Source organism: Salvelinus namaycush, chromosome 1 (genome assembly GCF_016432855.1).
Source record: "Salvelinus namaycush isolate Seneca chromosome 1, SaNama_1.0, whole genome shotgun sequence".
Taxonomy (NCBI): Eukaryota; Metazoa; Chordata; class Actinopteri; order Salmoniformes; family Salmonidae; genus Salvelinus; species Salvelinus namaycush.
In genome coordinates this window covers 42,145,991-42,165,025 of record NC_052307.1, presented here as the reverse complement: position 1 = coordinate 42,165,025, position 19,035 = coordinate 42,145,991, and the positions used below count along the sequence as shown (strand labels likewise).

Sequence of the window (19,035 nt, the reverse complement as noted above, 5' to 3'; positions counted from 1 at the left end):
ACAAAAATTCACACAAATGTATCTCTTCTTATCTCCTCTTTCTCACCTACTCATCCTTCTCACCCCCTTCTCCCTCCGTCCTCCACTCCTCTACCTGTTCTAACTGTTCTATATACCTTCTATCTGTTCTATGCAGACCTGGGCAGAAAATAGTTGTATTTTGTAGTTTATTTGAAAATACCAACTTTTCAAATACTTGAAGTAGTCGAATATAGTTTATATAGAGTTTAAACTAAAAGGCAACTATTTTGTTTGATATTCATACAGGTCTCAGAAAACCAAATCATCTTTGAAAGTATTTTGAAAACCAAAAGCTACAACAGTTAGTGGAATTTGTCTAAATATATTATCATTAGCACATGGTTTGGAGGGCTCTCATATATTAATCTTATTATAGCATATAGCCTACAATTAAATACATGAGGGACATGGAATCAACTCAACATTAGAGTAAACCACTTTTGCAGCTTCAAAATGACTAACACATATATTTTCATAATGAGTTAGACACTTAATAGTAACACTTGACATCAAGTTCTTATATATAGTAACTTTGTGATTATTACAATAGCAACATTGTTGTTACATATGACTTAGGAAATTGCTTTATAATGGCATAATAATGGATTTATTACATAAGTGGAATAAGGAACAGTCACTATTCCTCTCAGCTCATTATGCAATTAAAATGCAATTACCAAAGTATTATGTAACAACATGCTAATAACATGTTGCTCCAAAAGTAATTACAGCTTTATTACACAGGCACAAGAACAGTTTAATGTTAAGTGTTACTGAGAACACTAACAGTAACAAAATATGGCTAAGTGTCGAAGGAAACAGAATATCCCATATAACAAATATCAACTACAGCCAAGGTAGGGGGAAAAAACGTGTTAGTTTGTATTCTGAGTAAACTATCCCTTTAACTATGTTATAGTGTGTGTTTGAAATAAGCAGATGGACAAAGAGGTTAGAAGTTGATTTAGCTAAGAATTCAACTTGCTATTTGCAATGTTTTCAAATGGCTTTTGTATTTTCGGGTATTATTAAGTTAATTGCAGCTTTTTACCTTTTCAGTGGCATGTTGAAAGAGTCATACAGTAGTTGAGCGTCACAAAGTATTTATACTTATCTTAGCAAAATAGAATTGGTTAATTCAGCGTTTCCAAAACTCTGTCCTAGGGACCCCAAGGAATGCACAAGCTGATTCAAATGATCAAAGCTTGATGATTAGTTGATTATTTGAATCAACTGTGTAGTGCTAGGGCATGAACCAAAATGTGCACCCCTTGGGCTCCAGAGGACCAAGTTTGGGAAACCGAGTCTGGGTTGAGTGTCACAACTTATTTATACTTATCTGTACAAAATATAATTGGTTAATTGGTTTGACTTGATTATGAACACCTGGGGCAATAGACATTCAGGAGAATAGATATTTACAGAATGTTCAGATAGAAAAGTATTGTGTAGATCAAATATGACTAAGATAGAGTGGAGATTGTGTTAGATATTCATTCTATTTAAATCTTCAACATGCAGTGGCAGATACAGCGCTGCAATTAGTTGAAGCCAGAAAATCCAATAGCTTCATAAGATCTGTATTAAAAAAAATATATATTAAATAATATAATTAATAATATATTAAATATTTAATAATATATTAAATAATATAATAATATATTAAGAAATATTAAGAAGTTGTGTTCTCAGAACTGTATTTAAATAGTTTATAAAAAGTAGTAACTTTCTGAGATCTGCATTGAAATAGTTTTATAAAGTAAAAGTCCCCTTCAAAGTAACTATTTGTTCCCCCATTTATTTTTTAAAAAATTATAAAACTATAGTTGTCCCAGGTCTGGTTCTATGTAGCCTCTACCTGTTATATGTAGCCTCTACCTGTACTATGTAGCCTCTATACCTGTTCTATGTAGCTGGCACAGCGTACGGCCTCCTCCATTTGTTTCTGGTCAGAGCGAAGCACGCTGCGGATGCTGTCCACCAGTTCCTGGACCTCGGGGGTCAGGCTGCAGTGGGCCGGCTGCTCCAGGAACCTACTGACCAGTTGCTGGGTGTGTCTGTAGCTCTGGTAGTCCACCATGGAGGAGGGCCGGGGCCGCCGAGAGCCTCTACCTCCCTGCCGGAGGGTCACTGTCTGGGTCCGAGAGGACTGGGCGGCCAGAGCGGACTGGGAAGTCTGGGTGGAAGTCTGGGTGGTCTGCGTGGCCGCCTCACAACTTAATACTGAGGAGGAGAGGGTGGTAGGGGCTTAGTGTGTCTGTAGACGGTCATGCAGTGGGACGTATGTTGGAAGCGTTAGCTATGCTTCACAGTTTAGCAAATGACAGGGTTACCGCTATCCCTATGAGGGAGACACACACACACACACACACACACACACACACACACACACACACACACACACACACACACACACACACACACACACACACACACACACACACACACACACACACACACACACACACACACACACACACACACACACGTCTTTATTGCAGTCATGCTGAGTAGATGATCAGATCTCACTTCTAACGAATCAAACACGACATTAGCCTATGACAAAGCATTCTTCTAAGATATCACAAGTGACTAGTGAATGGTCAGTGATGACTTCACTAGTCTAGGTGTGCGTCCTAAATGACACCCTATTCCCTAAGATCCATGAGATTGAAACAAACCTGTGAGGATCCAATTACGTATGTCAATACGAAAACCAACATAGCAGTAAACCTACAAGTGGCCCACGCATCTGGTAAGAGAGAAGATTATATTGTACACATTTGTCTATATTAGGTTTCAATGTCCTGAACAATTTGTGTTTTTAGTGAAGGACTTAATCTGTGTCCGGGACACCGGAATTATGAGTTTTGATGTCAGTAACTCCACTCCACCATGTTCAGCCCCTGCATCATGTTCAGTTGCCACAACCTGACCAAAGAGACAAGCTACAACTACTTCTTGGCCGGCTAGATGAGTAATAAAGTGTCAAATGTGTGTGTTAATGTGTCGGGTGAAAGTAGATTTAATTTCTACCCGGTACGGTACCTCCTATGTGTACACGCGCTTGCATGTGGACAACATTTTTGGGGGGGCCTAAACATATGCTACCAGAATTACATACAGAATCCCAATTAATTTAATTGCATCTATGTGGGCCTAGTAGTAAAGATTTGTCATTTAACTTTTCAAATGTATTACCTTTTAATGTGGCAATAACATAACCAGTCATGATGTTTTCATCTGATTGTCAAATACTGAAAAAGTTCCTGGAAGCCTGGCTACCTTCGCACGTTCGTCCACTCTAAAATAATTTCCGCATCCATAGAGTGCACTGTGCACCCATCATTTGAGGAATGGAAAGAGACGTCTGTAACAAAAGACCAAAAAGAGTAATGAGGAGGAACTTCTTGATGCACTGAAAGCCATTAAGTCATGGAAAACTCCAGGGTTGGATGGCATACCAAACCGTTTTTGATATACTCAGAGGACCGTTATTAGCATGCTTTAACCACTCCTACAAAAATGGTAGATTATCAAATACTCAACAAGAAGGTCTGATTTCATTATTACTGAAACAAATGGTAAAAGATCCGGTCCATTTAAAAAATTGGAGGTCCCTTACACTTCACTGTTGTGATGCAACAATTCTAGCAAAATGCATAGTGCATAGAATTAAAAAGGTATTGTCGGATATTATTCAAACTAATCAGACAGATTTTTTTACATGGACGATACATTGGAAATAATATAAGACAAGTACTAGAAACAATCAAACACTATGAAAAATCTGGGAAAACAGGCCTGGTATTCATAGCTGACTTTGAAAAGGCTTTTGATCAAGTACGACTGGAATTTATATATAAATGCCTGGAATATATCAATTTTGGAGAATCTCTTATAAAATGGGTTAAAGTTATGTATAGTAACCCTAGATGTAAAATAGTAAATAATGGCTACTTCTCAGAAAGTTTTAAACTGTCAAGAGGAGTAAACCAGGGTTGTCCACTATCGGCATTATTATGGCCATCGAAATATTAGCTACTAAAATCAGATCCAACAATAATATCAAGGGGTAAGAAATCAAGGGATTAAAAATAAAGGTGTCATTGTACGCTGATGATTCATGCTTTCTTTTAAATCCACAATTTGGATCCGCCCACAGCCTCATAGAGGATCTAGATACTTTTTCTAACCTATCTGGATTACAATCAAATTACGATATTATGTGTTGGATCACTAAAAACGACAACTTTTACATTACTGTGTAGTTTACCAATAAAATGGTCTGACGGTGATGTGGACATACTCGGTATACATATCCCGAAAGAAAGAAATGATCTCACAACAATACATTTTAATAGAAAGTTAGCAAACATAGATATGATTTTGCTACCATGGAAAGGAAAATACCTGTCTATTTGTGGAAAAATAATATAATATTGTGGCCTGCTGGAGGTCATTTTGCAGGGCTCTGGCAGTGCACCTCCTTGCACAAAGGCGGAGGTAGCGGTCCTGCTGCTGGGTTGTTGCCCTCCTACGGCCTCCTCCACGTCTCCTGATGTACTGGCCTGTCTCCTGGTAGCGCCTCCATGCTCTGGACACCACGCTGACAGACACAGCAAAACTTTTTGCCACAGCTCGCATTGATGTGCCATCCTGGATGAACTGCACTACCTGAGCCACTTGTGTGGTTTGTAGACTCCGTCTCATGCTACCACTAGAGTGAGAGCACCGCCAGCATTCAAAAGTGACCAAAACATCAGCCAGGAAGCATAGGAACTGAGAAGTTGTCTGTGGTCACCACCTGCAGAATCACTCCATTTTTGGGGGTGTCTTGCTAATTGCCTATAATTTTCACCTTTTGTCTATTCCATTTGCACAACAGCATGTGAAATTTATTGTCAATCAGTGTTGCTTCCTAAGTGGACAGTTTGATTTCACAGAAGTGTGATTGACTTGGAGTTACATTGTGTTGTTTAAGTGTTCCCTTTATTTTTTTGAGCAGTGTATATTTTTTAAATGGATGGTGTTAAGAGATAGATGGGAGATTAAAAACAACAAGATAACTAATGTAAAATATACTGTATCCGTAAAATGTATATAGATTCAGAACTTTTGTGAAACAGCACAGTTAAAAATATATGGCAACATAGAAATCGAACTGGATGGTCTTCAGAGATAGATGGAGGGGTTGAGAGTATCTGAATGATGGGATTAAAAACAAACAAAAGATAACTATTGTAAAATACATTGTGTCCGTAAAATGTATATAGTATGTATAAACTGGAAGTAGAAGTCTAAGTGTTGTTGTCCATTTGTTTATTCCAATTAGGAATTATTATTCCAAAATAATAAAGGAAAATATATTTTTAAAAGATAGGTACAGTTGAAGTCAGAAGTTTACATACACCTTAGCCAAATACATTTAAACTCAGTTTTTCACAATTCCTGACATTTAATCCTAGTAAAGATTCCCTGTCTTAGGTCAGTTAGGATCACCACTTTATTTTAAGAATGTGAAATGTCACATTCCCAGTGGGTCAGAAGTTTACATACACTCAATTAGTATTTGGTAGCATTGCCTTTAAATTGTTTAACTTGGGTCAAACGTTTCAGGTAGCCTTCCAAAGCTTCCCACAATAAGTTGGGTGAATTTTGTCCCATTCCTCTTGACAGAGCTGGTGTAACTGAGTCAGGTTTATTGGCCACCTTGCTGCACACGCTTTTTCAGTTCCACCCACAAATGTTCTATGGGATTGAGGTCAAGGCTTTGTGATGGCCTTTCAGGTTATGTCGATATAGGACTTGCTTTACTGTGGATATTGATACTTTTGTAACGGTTTCCTCCAGCATCTTCACAAGGTCTTTTGCTGTTGTTCTGGGATTGATTTGCACTTTTCGCACCAAAGTACGTTCATCTCCAGGAGACAGAACGCGTCTCCTTCCTGAGTGGTATGACGGCTGCGTGGTCCCATGGTGTTTACACTTGCATACTATTGTTTGTACAGATGAATGTGGACAGCACAGTCAACTTAGTGTTTGTAAACTTCTGACCCTCTGGAATTGTGATACAGTGAAAGTGAAATAATCTGTCTGTAAAATATTGCTGGAAAAAGGACTTGTGTCATGCACACAGTAGATGTCCTCACCGACTTGCCAAAACTATAGTTTGTTAACTAGAAATTTGTGGAGTGGTTGAAAAACGAGTAGTAATGACTCCAACCTAAGTGTATGTAAACTTCCGACTTCAACTGCATATACAGTGTCAAGAAAAAGTTTGTGTACCCTTTTGAATTACCTGAAGAATGAATTCCCAAGTTAATTAAGACATTTTGCAGGAGAATGTACGGCTATCTGTCCGCCAATTTAAGTTCAACAGAAGTTATGTGGTGCAACAGGACAACAACCCAAAAGACAGAAGTAAATCAACAACAGAATGGCTTGAACAGAAGAAAATACGTCTTCTGGAGTGGCCCAGTCAGTCCTGACCTCAACCCGATTGAGATGTGGCATGACCTCAAGAGAGCGGTTCACACCAGACATCCCAAGAATATTTCTGAACTGAAACAGTTTTGTAAAAAGGAATGGTCCAAAATTCCTCATGACCGTTGTGCAGGTCTGATCCGCAACTACAGAAAACGTTTGGTTGAGGTTATTGCTGCCAAAGGAGGGTCAACCTGTTATTATATCCAAGGGTTCACATACTTTTTCCAACCTGCACTGTGAATGTTTACATGGTGTTCAATAAAGACATGCAAAATAATAACTGTTTGTGTGTTATTAGTTTAAGCAGACTGTGTTTGTCTATTGTTGTGACTTAGACAAAGATCAGATAAAATGTTTTGACCAATTTATGCAGAAGTCCAGGTAATTCTGAAGGGTTCACATACTTTTTCTTCCCACTGTATATACAGAGCTTTCGGAAAGTATTCAGACCCCTTGACTTTTTCCACATTTTGTTAGATTACAGCCTTATTCTAAAATGTATTAAATCGTTCCCCCCCCAACAATCTACACACAATACCCCATAATGACAGAGCAAAAACAGTAAAAAAAAATTAAAAAGCCAAAAAAATGAAAATAAACCGGAAATATCACATTTACATAAGTCTCTTTACGCAGTACTTGTTGAAGCACCTTTGGCAGCGATTACAGCCTCGAGTGTTCTTGGGTATGACGCTAAAAGCTTGGCAAACCTGTATTTGGGGAGTTTCTCCCATTCTTCTCTGCAGATCCTCTCAAGCCCTGTCAGGTTGGATGGGGAGCGTTGATGCACAGCTATTTTCATGTCTCTCCAGAGATGTTCGATAGGGTTCAAGTCCGGACTCTGGCTGGGCCACTCAAGAACATTCAGAGACTTGTCCCGAAGCCACTCCTGCGTTGTCTTGGCTGTGTGCTTGGGTCATTGTCAGGATGGAAGGTGAACCTTCGCTCCAGTCTGAGGAACTGAGCGCACTGGAGCAGGTTTTCATTTGTACTTTTCTCCGTTCATCTTTGCCTCGATCCTGACTAGTCTCAGTCCCTGATGCTAAAAAACATCCCCACAGCACCACCATGCTTCACCGTAGGTGCCTGGTTTCCTCCAGACGTGAAGCTTGGCATTCAGGCCAAAGAGTTCAATCTTGGTTTTATCAGACGAGAACATCTTGTTTCTCATGGTCTGAGAGTCTTTAGGTGCCTTTTGTCAAACTCCAAGAGGGCTGTGATGTGCCTTTTACTGAGGAGTGGCTTCCATCTGGCTTCCGTCTGGCAGGTTATCCCATCTCCACAGAGGAACTCTAGCTCTGTCAGAGTGACCATTGGGTTTCTTGGTCACCTCCCTGACCAAGGCCCTTCTCCCCTGATTGCTCAGCTTGGCCGGGCAGCCAGCTCTAGGAAGAGTCTTGATGGTTCCAAACTTCTTCCATTTGAGAATGATGGAGGCCACTGTGTTCTTGGGAACTTTCAATGCTGCAGACGTTTATTTGGTACCCTTTCCCAGATCTGTCCGTCGAAACAATCCTGTCTCGGAGCTCTACGGACAATTCCTTCGACCTCCTAGCTTGGTTTTATACACCTGTCAGCAACGGGTGTGGCTGAAATAACCAAATCCACTCATTTGAAGGAGTGTCCACATACTTTCGTATACATAGTGTAAATAGTTTAATAGCCTACAGTTTTTTTTGGCATCTTTGTTTTAATTATTGTCATAGGCTCATGTTCAATATTTATTTTGCCGGTACTACTATTTCAACCCTGGTGTGTGTGTGTTTGTACAGTGTACGTGCGTGTGTGTGGGAGATCAGTTAACAGTGCACTCCAATGAAGGGAAAGCAATTAACCTTTTTTCTCAACTCTGTATGAAAGGACGGAATAAGTTTAACTCCAGCTGGTACTTCTCCTAAGAGCATAACACCTGGGAGAAGAACAGATGTCCAAAGAGGGTAGCAGACCAGACCTGGTGATCAAAAACAGCAGAGGGGAACAGGTGTGTGTGTGTGTGTGTGTGTGTGTGTGTGTGTGTGTGTGTGTGTGTGTGTGTGTGTGTGTGTGTGTGTGTGTGTGTGTGTGTGTGCGTGCGTGCGTGCGTGTGTGCATGTGCGTGTGTGCGTGTGCGTGTGTGCGTGTGCGTGTGTGTGTGAGAAAGATAGAGCGAGACTTCAGATTTTCAAGATCTTTCAAATCAGAAGTGAAACAGAAAAAAAGTCTATGTTAATTGCCTTCAGTGCAGTTGTATCATAACGCAACTTTTACTCTCTTCTTTCACTGTTTGTTATCAGTCAGTTCTTCAACACGTATTGATTGGTCTGACTGACAAGGATTCTGAGGGAAACCAGGAAATGGTTACATCAACAATGTATATCAAAATATAAACGTAAAAAGAAAATCGACACTGTCATTCGATTGTCGGCAGAAGGTAAGTCTCTTTACACATTGATTAAGGATAAGTTCAAAGGTCATCAACAGTATACATGGTTTGTAGGTTCTGGAGTTCCGGACAGCCTAAAAATGGAGGTGGGGAAGAGGAGGACTGTGTCACCGTTCAGCCTGCGCATCAGTTGTACAGCTGGAATGACCTACCATGCATCAAAAAGGCAACATGGATCTGTGAGATTGTTTGTCTGTGGATCAGCCAGTTACAGACACAGACACACATGCAGGCAGGCAGACATGCAAAAATGCATGTACACGCACGCATACATCCTTTTAAATACAGTAGTTTAGAAATATAGCTTTTTAATGCACTTTATAACATACCAACATGTATGTTTTTCTTATTTCTTGTTTAATGAATTCATTACAATGTGAATTGACATGTCAAGTATTTGCTTCTGCTCTATTGCTGAGTGAATATTAAACAAACAAAAACATCTGTTGCATTTTATCATGTAATCCCACTATAAAATCTAATGAGCCATGTTTTTGAACTCCCTTCACTGTCAGAAGGAATAAACATTTGCTGTTTCCTTTCTTGCAAAAATGGTGGTCTTGTGTGGCTCAGTGGTGGATCATGGCACTTGCAATGTCAGCATCATGGATTTAACTCCTGCTGGGGCTCGCCCACACTAAAAATGTACACACGCTTTGGATAAAAGTGTCTGCCAAATGGTATCATATTAAATGTGAATTTGTGCAAGGGAAATGTTTGTACATGTAGTCACAATCTTCAGAGAATGAGGAGATTCTAAACGCACGCACGCAGAGACTGTAGATTTACTGAGGACAGACTGTTCCAGAACTATAAAGTTTATATAATCCTGTTTTTTGACTGTCGGAGCCGCTGTGTGTGTGTGTGTGTGTGTGTGTGTGTGTGTGTGTGTGTGTGTGTGTGTGTGTGTGTGTGTGTGTGTGTGTGTGTGTGTGTGTGTGTGTGTTTGTGTGTGTGTGGTGTGTGTCCTTGAAAGAGACCAGTTTCCAGTGAATCTCCCGCAGAGAGTGAGAGATGTGTAGACAGAAAGACACGCGCACGCGCGTGCATGGGTGCATGGGTGACCCTGCCTTACCTTTGGCAGCCAGGTCCAATAGTACAGGGTCACTGTAGGAGCGCATGATCCTCTGGCGCTGAGACCTCCTGACGGGGGGCACCGGGGCACCCTGGGGGGGTCTGGCCTGGAGCAGGGGGGGTGATGGGGGAGAGGGGTAAGACGGCGGAGACGTGGGCACTGCAACAACCGTCGTCTGGGGACCAACGTCTGAATCACAGGAACAATAAACACAATTAGGAGGAGAGGGGTAGGGGGGCACTAAAACAGACACACATAATAAGCACAGAGTCAGCCAGTTAGGAGAGGGGTGGGTAAGGGGAAGGAGGTGGGTTGAGGGGTAGGGGAAAGTGGGACACCAAGAGAGACATAATAAACCCAGTCAGAGGGAGAGGGAGGGGTTCCAGATTCATATCTAGTGTAAATAGGGGTCATAAACCAGTCGCTGATACACCTGCGTTTCTTTAGGAAACTCCCCAAGCTAATGTTGTTACTCTATCCTTAGGAAACTCCCTAGAGACAATATTTAATGAGAACCATGCATAAACAGCTATACCTTCTCTATGCGTAGCGCTCACTCCTCTCTTGCCCCTCTTTAACTCTGTCTTTCTGTCAGTTTTTTTCCTTTCTTTCTTCCTCTCCCTTAAGTGTGTGTGGTGTGACAAATTATACCAGGGTCACACCCAAAGCTCCATCTCTATCACACAAGCATTGTGACCTTAGAAAGGGAAAGTTACAATTTGAACCTTCAAGGTGTGTTTGATCATAATGTCTCTGTCTGTCTGACATTTTCTCTCCTCATCTTAACCTTCTCAGTTTGACAAACGTGTCTCTCTACTCTAAAATAGTTCCAGACTGGGAGTGAAACTACACATTTCACAGAGATTAAAGAAAGGGAAGAAACTTTCCTACCCTGAGCTGAAGGAGACTGAGCTTGTGAGAGCTCGATAGAGGGTGGGTGGGGGTGGTGAATGTAACATCTGAGACTGAAATAAATGTTCTTATAATACATTGATGGCATAACTGTCAGTGGGTGAATCTATGACGGAAGGGCAAGGTTATGTCCCGTTCATCTGACTGGGACAACTATAGCAGTACACTGGGATACAGTAACTGTAGCAGTACTTTCACTGGATAACTATAGCAGTACTTTCACTAGGATAACTATATCAGTACTTTCAATGTAAGTTAGCAGTAACTATAGCTGTAATGGGATAGCTACAGACAGACATCCTACTAGCAACAGGACTCTCTCATTAAGGATCTCGAGTGCCGCAGCGGTCTAAGGCACTGCATCTCAGTGCTAGAGGCGTCACTACAGACCCTGGTTAAATCCCGTCTGTATCACAACCGACCGTGATTGGGAGTTCCATAGGGCGGTGCACAATTGGCCCAGCGTCGTCTGGGTTAGGGGAGGGTTTGGCTGGGGAAGGCCGTCATTGTAAAATAAGAATTTGTTGTTTACTGTCTTGCCTAGTTGAATAAAAAAATAAAAATAAAAGGATACAAATTCGAGGATACTTTGTCAGGACACACAGGTTTAGCTTTTTCCGAGGCTCACATGTATTAATGTGAACTACGATGGTGGAAAGAAGATATGAGAGATTCATACCGAGGTTTGGACATGTCCATTCACAGGATGCCCTGTGTTTTGCACATAGTCTGTAATTTATAGGTAGGGACAGTTTTTTTAACTGGCATTTCCAGCATTATTCATTAGGTTTGCTGTATGGGGTCTATTTCACGCAATATGTATTGAATTGAAAAATAAAATAAATCGTGAACATGAAAAATAAAGTTGAGAATGTAAGCTTTACATTTCCGAGGACTGGTGAAATAATGGATGTTGAAATCAAAAACCAAACATTTGAAAGCAAAATGTATAGAATTGTAAACAAAAATAGGGCATCAAAAGCAAAACCACAAAACTTGTAAGCAAATCATTTTAAAGCGACAGCAAAACTCTATGACAAATTATAAAACATATATTTGAAAATGAATGAAAAAATAGTTTTCGGTTCAACTTTCCCATGTACTTTCCAGCATGTACTACCTTTTGGTTATGCTACTCGTATCTTTTGTACCTGTTGTATTCAGCGCACGTGACAAATAAACTTTTATTTTATTTGATCAAACAACAAGCTCAAGAGCCTATAGTTTGCCAAACGTTACTGGAACTTTCCATGGGACCGGATTCTATGGTCAGATGAGACCAAAATAGATATTTTTGGAAACAACCAGAAGTGGGTTTGGCGTAGACACATAGACAATAAAGACTTTTTCCGCAGCCTGTTTTGCTCATATTTACTAAGGGTGCCAATATTAGTTTAGGACACTGTATTATTATTAACATACTTTTCCCCATCTTAGCTACTGTTGTATCAATATCTTTTGACCATGACAGTTTACAATCCAGGGTTACTCCAAACAGTTTAGTCACCTCAACTTGCTCAATTTCCACATAATTTATTACAAGATTTTGTTGAGGTTTAGGGTTTAGTGAATGCTTTTAGTTTTTTAAATATTTAGTACCAACTTATCCCTTGCCACCCATTCTGAAACGAACTGCAGCTCTTTGTTAAGTGTTGCAGTCATTTCAGTTGCTGTAGTAGCTGACGTGTATAGTGTGGAGTCATCTGCATACATAGACACACTGGCCTTACTCGTTAGTAAAGTTTTTTTTAAAGTAAGTGGCCTAGACAGCTGCCTTGGGGAATTTATGATTCTACCTGGATTATGTTGGAGAGGCTTCCATTAAAGAACACCCTCTGTGTTCTGTTAAGACAGGTAATTCTTTATTCACAATATAGCAACGGGTGTAAAGCCATAACACATACTTTTTTCCAGCAGCAGACTAATGATCGTTAATGTCAAAAGCCGCACTGAAGTCTAACAAAACAGCCCCCACAATCTTATTATCAATTTTTCTCGGCCAATCATTAGTCATTTATGTAAGTGCTGTGCTTGTTGAATGTCCTTCCCTACAAGCGTGCTGAAAGTCTGTTGTCAATTTGCATTGAATCTGGTCAAACACAATTTTTTCTAAAAGTGTACTATTGGTTGGTAACAGGCTGATTGGTCAGCTATTTGAGCCAGTAAAGGGGGCTTTACTATTAGGTAGCGGAAATACTTTTGCTTCCCTCCAGGCCTGAGGGCACACACTGAGGGCTTAAATTGGTCTTAAATTAATATAGCAAATAGGAGTGGCAATATTGTCCGCTATTATACTCAGTAATTTTCCATCCAAGTTGTCAGACCCCGGTGGCTTGTCATTGTTGATGGACAACAATACTTTTTTCACCTCTTCCACACTTACTTTACAGAATTCTAAATGACAATGCTGGTCTTTCATAATATTTTTATTCACTGTTAATGTGTCGGGATCCTTCTCTTGCATGGCACTCACTGCAGACTGTGAGACATCCACGGCCATCTCACTTCTTACTCCTTCAGCTATTTTCATTGCCTCTACATAGGAGACCTGCTGGTTAATATTTAAATATATGTTCATATAAGGCTTAAACATATATTTATATATCTGTAATTTACATATAATTAAATACATGTACATACATGTTAAAATATCTGTCAATATAATTTTTACATATGGGCCACGTTGTACTATGAATTTTAATATCTAATAAAATATCTTACACTGTGGTTGTGTTTTGGTTTGTTCAGACCTCTGACGCCATACTGGTTAAAATGCACTACGCTACACTACTCTGCCCAACCCAGTACTTGTCCCACCTCTCTCTCAAGCTTTATTACAGTATGTCGGTCCATCAATCCATCCATCCTTGTGTCCTACCTCTAACTGAAGTACCCGCCTCTGAGCTGTTATTCAACTCTTCTGTCAACTCTGTCAGATCCGTCACGGGAATCTGAATCTCTGTCTCCTGAAGATAACATAGTCATTCGATATTATACTGTAACTGAAGATTGGGAGACATTAATAAACCACACAGTTATGAAACCAACGATAAAAGTAATTATCCAGGGTTGGGGTCAATTCTGAATTGAGTTGTGAATTGCCATTTAATTTCAATTCAATTCTTGAATATGAATTGGCCACACCCCCACAGGAAGCAGAATTAATAGAATTTGAATTAAAGGAAGTAGAATTTAATTCATTGAATTAATTCAGACTCAAATGCCTTATTTATTCTACACATCACTGTCGCGCCCTGATCTGTTTCACCTGTCCTTGTGATTGTCTCCACCCCCTCCAGGTGTGGCTTATTTTCCCCAGTGTATTTATTCCTGTGTTCTCTGTCTCTCTGTGCCAGTTCGTCTTGTATGTTTCCAAGTCAACCAGCGGTTTCCCATTCTCCTGCTTTTTGCATTCTCCTTTTTCTAGTCCTCTGGTTTTGACCCTTGCCTGTTTCTGGACTTTGTACCCGCCTGCCTGACCATTCTGCCTCCTGTGTCTGCATTTGGGTCTCACCTTGTGCCTTGATACATCACCATAGAAATGTTTATTTTGACGTCACGTATGGTTACCAATACCATGTAGCATAAGGTTGTAACATTTTTGGGAATGCATTCTGGGAAACATTTCTAATGCATTCTGGGAAATATATTTTGATATTTAACAAATATTAACTATGAATTATAATAGACAACCTACAACATGTTAGAATAATATATATATATATTTTTTTAGGAGAATGAGTTTTAGAAATATAAAACACATTCTCTTAAATCAATTTTCTAGAATTATATTGGCCTGGAAATATTCTAACATGTTGTGGGTTGTCTATAACAATTCATAGTTCCCTTAATGTTTTTAAATATCAAAATACATTTCCCAGAATTCATTATATCAAACACTGCAGTATGGAAGGGAACAATCTAATACCATGACAAAGAAAAAATACTGTTATACTGTTATCAATTATAGTGTCTCTAGAAAATATTCAATATTGACTTTTTCCACATTTTATTTTTACAGCCTGAATGTAATATCCCATAATGTCAAAGTAGAAATGTTTTTATTTGACATTTTTACAAAATGAAAAAATGAAAAGCTGAAATGTCTTGAGTAGGGTTGTTGCGGTGACCGTATTACCACCAAACCAGCGGTCACAAGCCATGAATGCAGTCAAATTCCACATGACCGTTTAGTCACCATAATTATGATTCTCCAAGCTCTGATGCTGCTGCTGGTCATTAGTAGCCTACCAAACTTGCTAACTGCCTTGTACTCAGCATTCTATTGTCCCTCTAATCACTCTGACATCTATACAAATATTTTTGAAAATCTAATCAAACACTTCTTGAGAGCCCATGAGCTCATGTTGCGCAACATTTCTATAGGCTATGCAATCGCGGGAGAAAACAGACTGATGGCCGCTAATAAAAAGAGGAGGATCCCATCAGCGTTCTATAGGCTAGGCCTACAATATTTATTTCTCAACTTTCCTAATAATAAGCATATTGCTTATATTTACAACAGGAGTATAGCCTATTTGGCTGGCATGAGAATAAACCACGGGGAAAAGCGTCTTCCATTCGCTATTTACAGTTCAAGTCAGAAGTTTTCATACACCTTAGCCAAATACATTTAAACTCAGTTTTTCACAATTCATGACATTTAATCCTTGTAAAAATTCCCTGTCTTAGGTCAGTTAGGATCACCACTTTATTTTAAGAATGTAAAACATCAGAATAAAAGTAGAGAGAATGATTTATTTCAGCTTTTATTTCTTTAAATCACATTCCCAGTGGGTCAGACGTTTACATACACTCACTTAGTATTTGGTAGCATTGCCTTTAAATTGTTTAACTCACACTTTTTGGGTAGCCTTCCACAAGCTTCCCACAATAAGTTGGGTGATTTTTGGCCCATTCCTCCTGACAGAGCTGGTGTAACTGAGTCAGGTTTGTAGGCCTCCTTGCTCGCACACACTTTTTCAGTTCTACCCACAACTTTTATGTAGGATTGAGGTCAGGACTTTGTGATGGCCACTCCAATACCTTGACTTTGTTGTCCTTAAGCCATTTTTCCACAACTTTGGAAGTATGCTTGGGGTCATTTTCCTGACATTGTTAACTTCCTGACTAATGTCTTGAGATGTTGCTTCAATATATCCACATAATATCCCTCCTTCATGATGCCATCTATTTTGTGAAGTGCACCAGTCCCTCCTGCAGCAAAGCACCCCCACAACATGATGCTGCCACCCCCGTGCTTCACGGTTGGGATGGTGTTCTTTGGCTTGCAAGTCTCCCCCTTTTTCCTCCAAACATAACGATGGTCATTATGGCCAAACAGTTCTATTTTTGTTTCATCAGACTAGAGGACATTTCTTCAAAAAGTACGATCTTTGTCGCCATGTGCAGTTGCAAACCGTAGTCTGGCTTTTTTTATGGCGGTTTTGGAGCAGTGGCTTCTTCCTTGCTGAGCGGCCTTTCAGGTTATGTCGATATAGGACTCGTTTTACTGTGGATAGAGATACTTTTGTACCTGTTTCCTCCAGCATCTTCACAATGTCCTTTGCTGTTGTTCTGGGATTGATTTGCACTTTTCGCACCAAAGTACGTTCATCTCGAGGAGACAGAATGCATCTCCTTCCTGAATGGTATGATGGCTGCGTGGTCCCATGGTGTTTATACTTCCATATTATTGTTTGTACAGATGAACGTGGTACCTTCAGGCATTTGGAATTGCTCCCAAGGATGAACCAGACTGGTGGAGGTCTACAATTTTTTTCCTGAGGTCTTGGCTGATTTCTTTAGATTTTCCCATGATCTCAAGCAAAGAGACACTGAGTTTGAAGGTAGGCCCTGAAATACATCCACAGGTACACCTCCAATTGACTCAAATGATGTCATTTTCTGGAATTTTACAAGCTGTTTAAAGGCACAGTCAACTTAGTGTATGTAAACTTCTGACCCACTGAAATTGTGATAGAATGAATTTTAAGTGAAATAATCTGTCTGTAAACAATTGTTGGAAAAATTACTTGTGTCATGCACACAATAGATGTCCTAACCGACTTGCCAAAACTATAGTTGTTAACAAGAAATTTGTGGAGTGGTTGAAAAACGAGTTTTAATGACTCCAACCTAAGTGGATGTAAACTTCCGACTTCAACTGGAAGTGCATAGATGACATGTATTTTTTCCGCTGCCTGTTTCGATACAGGTGCATGATAATGGTCCATTCTAAATCTAAACAAATGTCACACTATTTAGTATATATTTAGTATATGTAAAGACAAGATTAAATCAAGAATATTCTGATTGGTGAGAATATTAGCCTATCACTTGTGAATCATATATTATCACTTGGAATGAAACAATGCCTTCACAACTAAAGGGGCCAAAAAAAGTCTTTAAATTAAACACATTAATCCGCTTTACAAGGGGTGTGGAGCCTAACTGGTATATATAAGCAGCGCACCTTTATAATAAAAGCATTACATGCATAATTGCATTTGTGATCACTTTTGATAATGGTTTTCTACGCTTACAGCCTATTAGCATGAGCACATCGCTGTGCTTATAATGCGTAGAAATAGCATAATAGTTTATCAACATTTTAAGCTAATTGTTCTGATCTGTTGCGTCAGCCACATTGCATAAAACTGTTTTTTTTTATGCTAGTGTTTGTATTAATTTGGGATCTATCGCATCCCTCAACTGTCCCAGACTATGTTTGGAATATTTATTTATTGCATAGAATAGATCGACTTTTGTACTATGAGGGAGAGTAGATTGACATAGGCTAGTGCTTTTGCTGTTTGTTAGGCCGACTCAATTTTTTGGCTGACAGTTCTTCCAATATCTGCAATATGCACCGCGGAATTGGATAAGGACGCACGCAATTGCGTCCCCGATCACGTGCCGGAGAGCAGTGTGAGTGAGAGACGCTTCAGATTGCGTAGCACACTCAGGGAGAAGGACACAACGCAGCTGTGTTTTCTTGTCAAATTGTGAATGAGAGACTATTGGAGTGTGTACAGCCTGCGCAAAAAACAACGCAGAGCTCATATGCCTTTCAAGCGATTTTTTTCATCATTAGAATCATGCAGCCTTACAATGTATTAAACATCAAAACATATAGCCCGACGTTTGTAGAACAACTAAAGTTACATTAGTAACTCTAAATTAATCATATAGAAGTACCTATTTCTTTATTAACAGCTCAACACAGAATAGCCGCATGTGCGCACTCCCTCAAATCGTTTGGAGAAAATATTTACATTTTATTCAGCTTTGTTCAATTGTATTCTTCATACTATAAAATACTATAAAATAATGCCACGGAATTATAGGCAAATCTTGTCTGCTAAATGAACTAGTGTATCCCACAGCCATTAGGCATAGCCACATTAGGAACTAACATAAGGACAACTCAGAGTATGCAATTATTTTCTTCTGAAATAGACTACATTTTCTTCATATCATGCTTCTATAGACATGTCTAAAATAAATAATGGATTTATTGTGAAGGTTTAGGCTATATTACATGGCTTTATTAGACTAAAATGGCTTGTAGGCTATGTGTGGAAGCCAGGAGATGCTAAATGTGTTTATGTTCATTATTGGTCAATTACCGTGAGACCGACAGTTATTTGTTTGACAATCACCGGCTGACGGACTTTCGTGACTGCCACAGCTCTAGTCTTGAGTCAATAAGTATTCAACCCCTTTGTTATGACAAGCTTAAATAAGTTCAGGAGTAAAAATGTGCTTAACAAGTCACATAATAAGATGCATGGACTCACTCTGTGTGTAATAGTGTTTAACATGATTTTTGAATGACTACCTCATCGCAGTACCCCACACATACAATCATCTGTAAGGTCCCTCAGTCGAGCAGTGCATTTCAAACACAGATTCAACCACATTCAAGGGTGTGAAAACGTACAGTACCAGTCAAAAGTTTGGACACACCTACTCATTCAAAATTAGTTAAATAGATGTTTTATGACAAAGTGAAAACATGTTTTTAGAAATTATAGCAAATTTCTTCAAACTAAAATACAGATATCTCATTTACATACAGTACCAGTCAAAAGTTTGGACATACTTATTCAAG

General features: G+C 39.5%; 1 protein-coding gene across 1 annotated transcript in view; it reads right to left on the bottom strand.

The window, feature by feature from the left end:
• LOC120044029 (protein FAM189A2-like) overlaps positions 1 to 19,035 on the bottom strand; it is a 55,884-nt gene that overhangs the window by 2,240 nt on the left and 34,609 nt on the right. The window contains exons 7-9 of the mRNA XM_038988624.1: positions 13,798 to 13,885; positions 10,008 to 10,196; positions 1,922 to 2,244 (exon numbers count right to left, since the gene is read on the bottom strand). Of these exons, the coding sequence (XP_038844552.1) occupies positions 1,922 to 2,244; positions 10,008 to 10,196; positions 13,798 to 13,885 (600 nt within the window). The remainder of the gene's footprint in view (positions 1 to 1,921; positions 2,245 to 10,007; positions 10,197 to 13,797; positions 13,886 to 19,035) is intronic.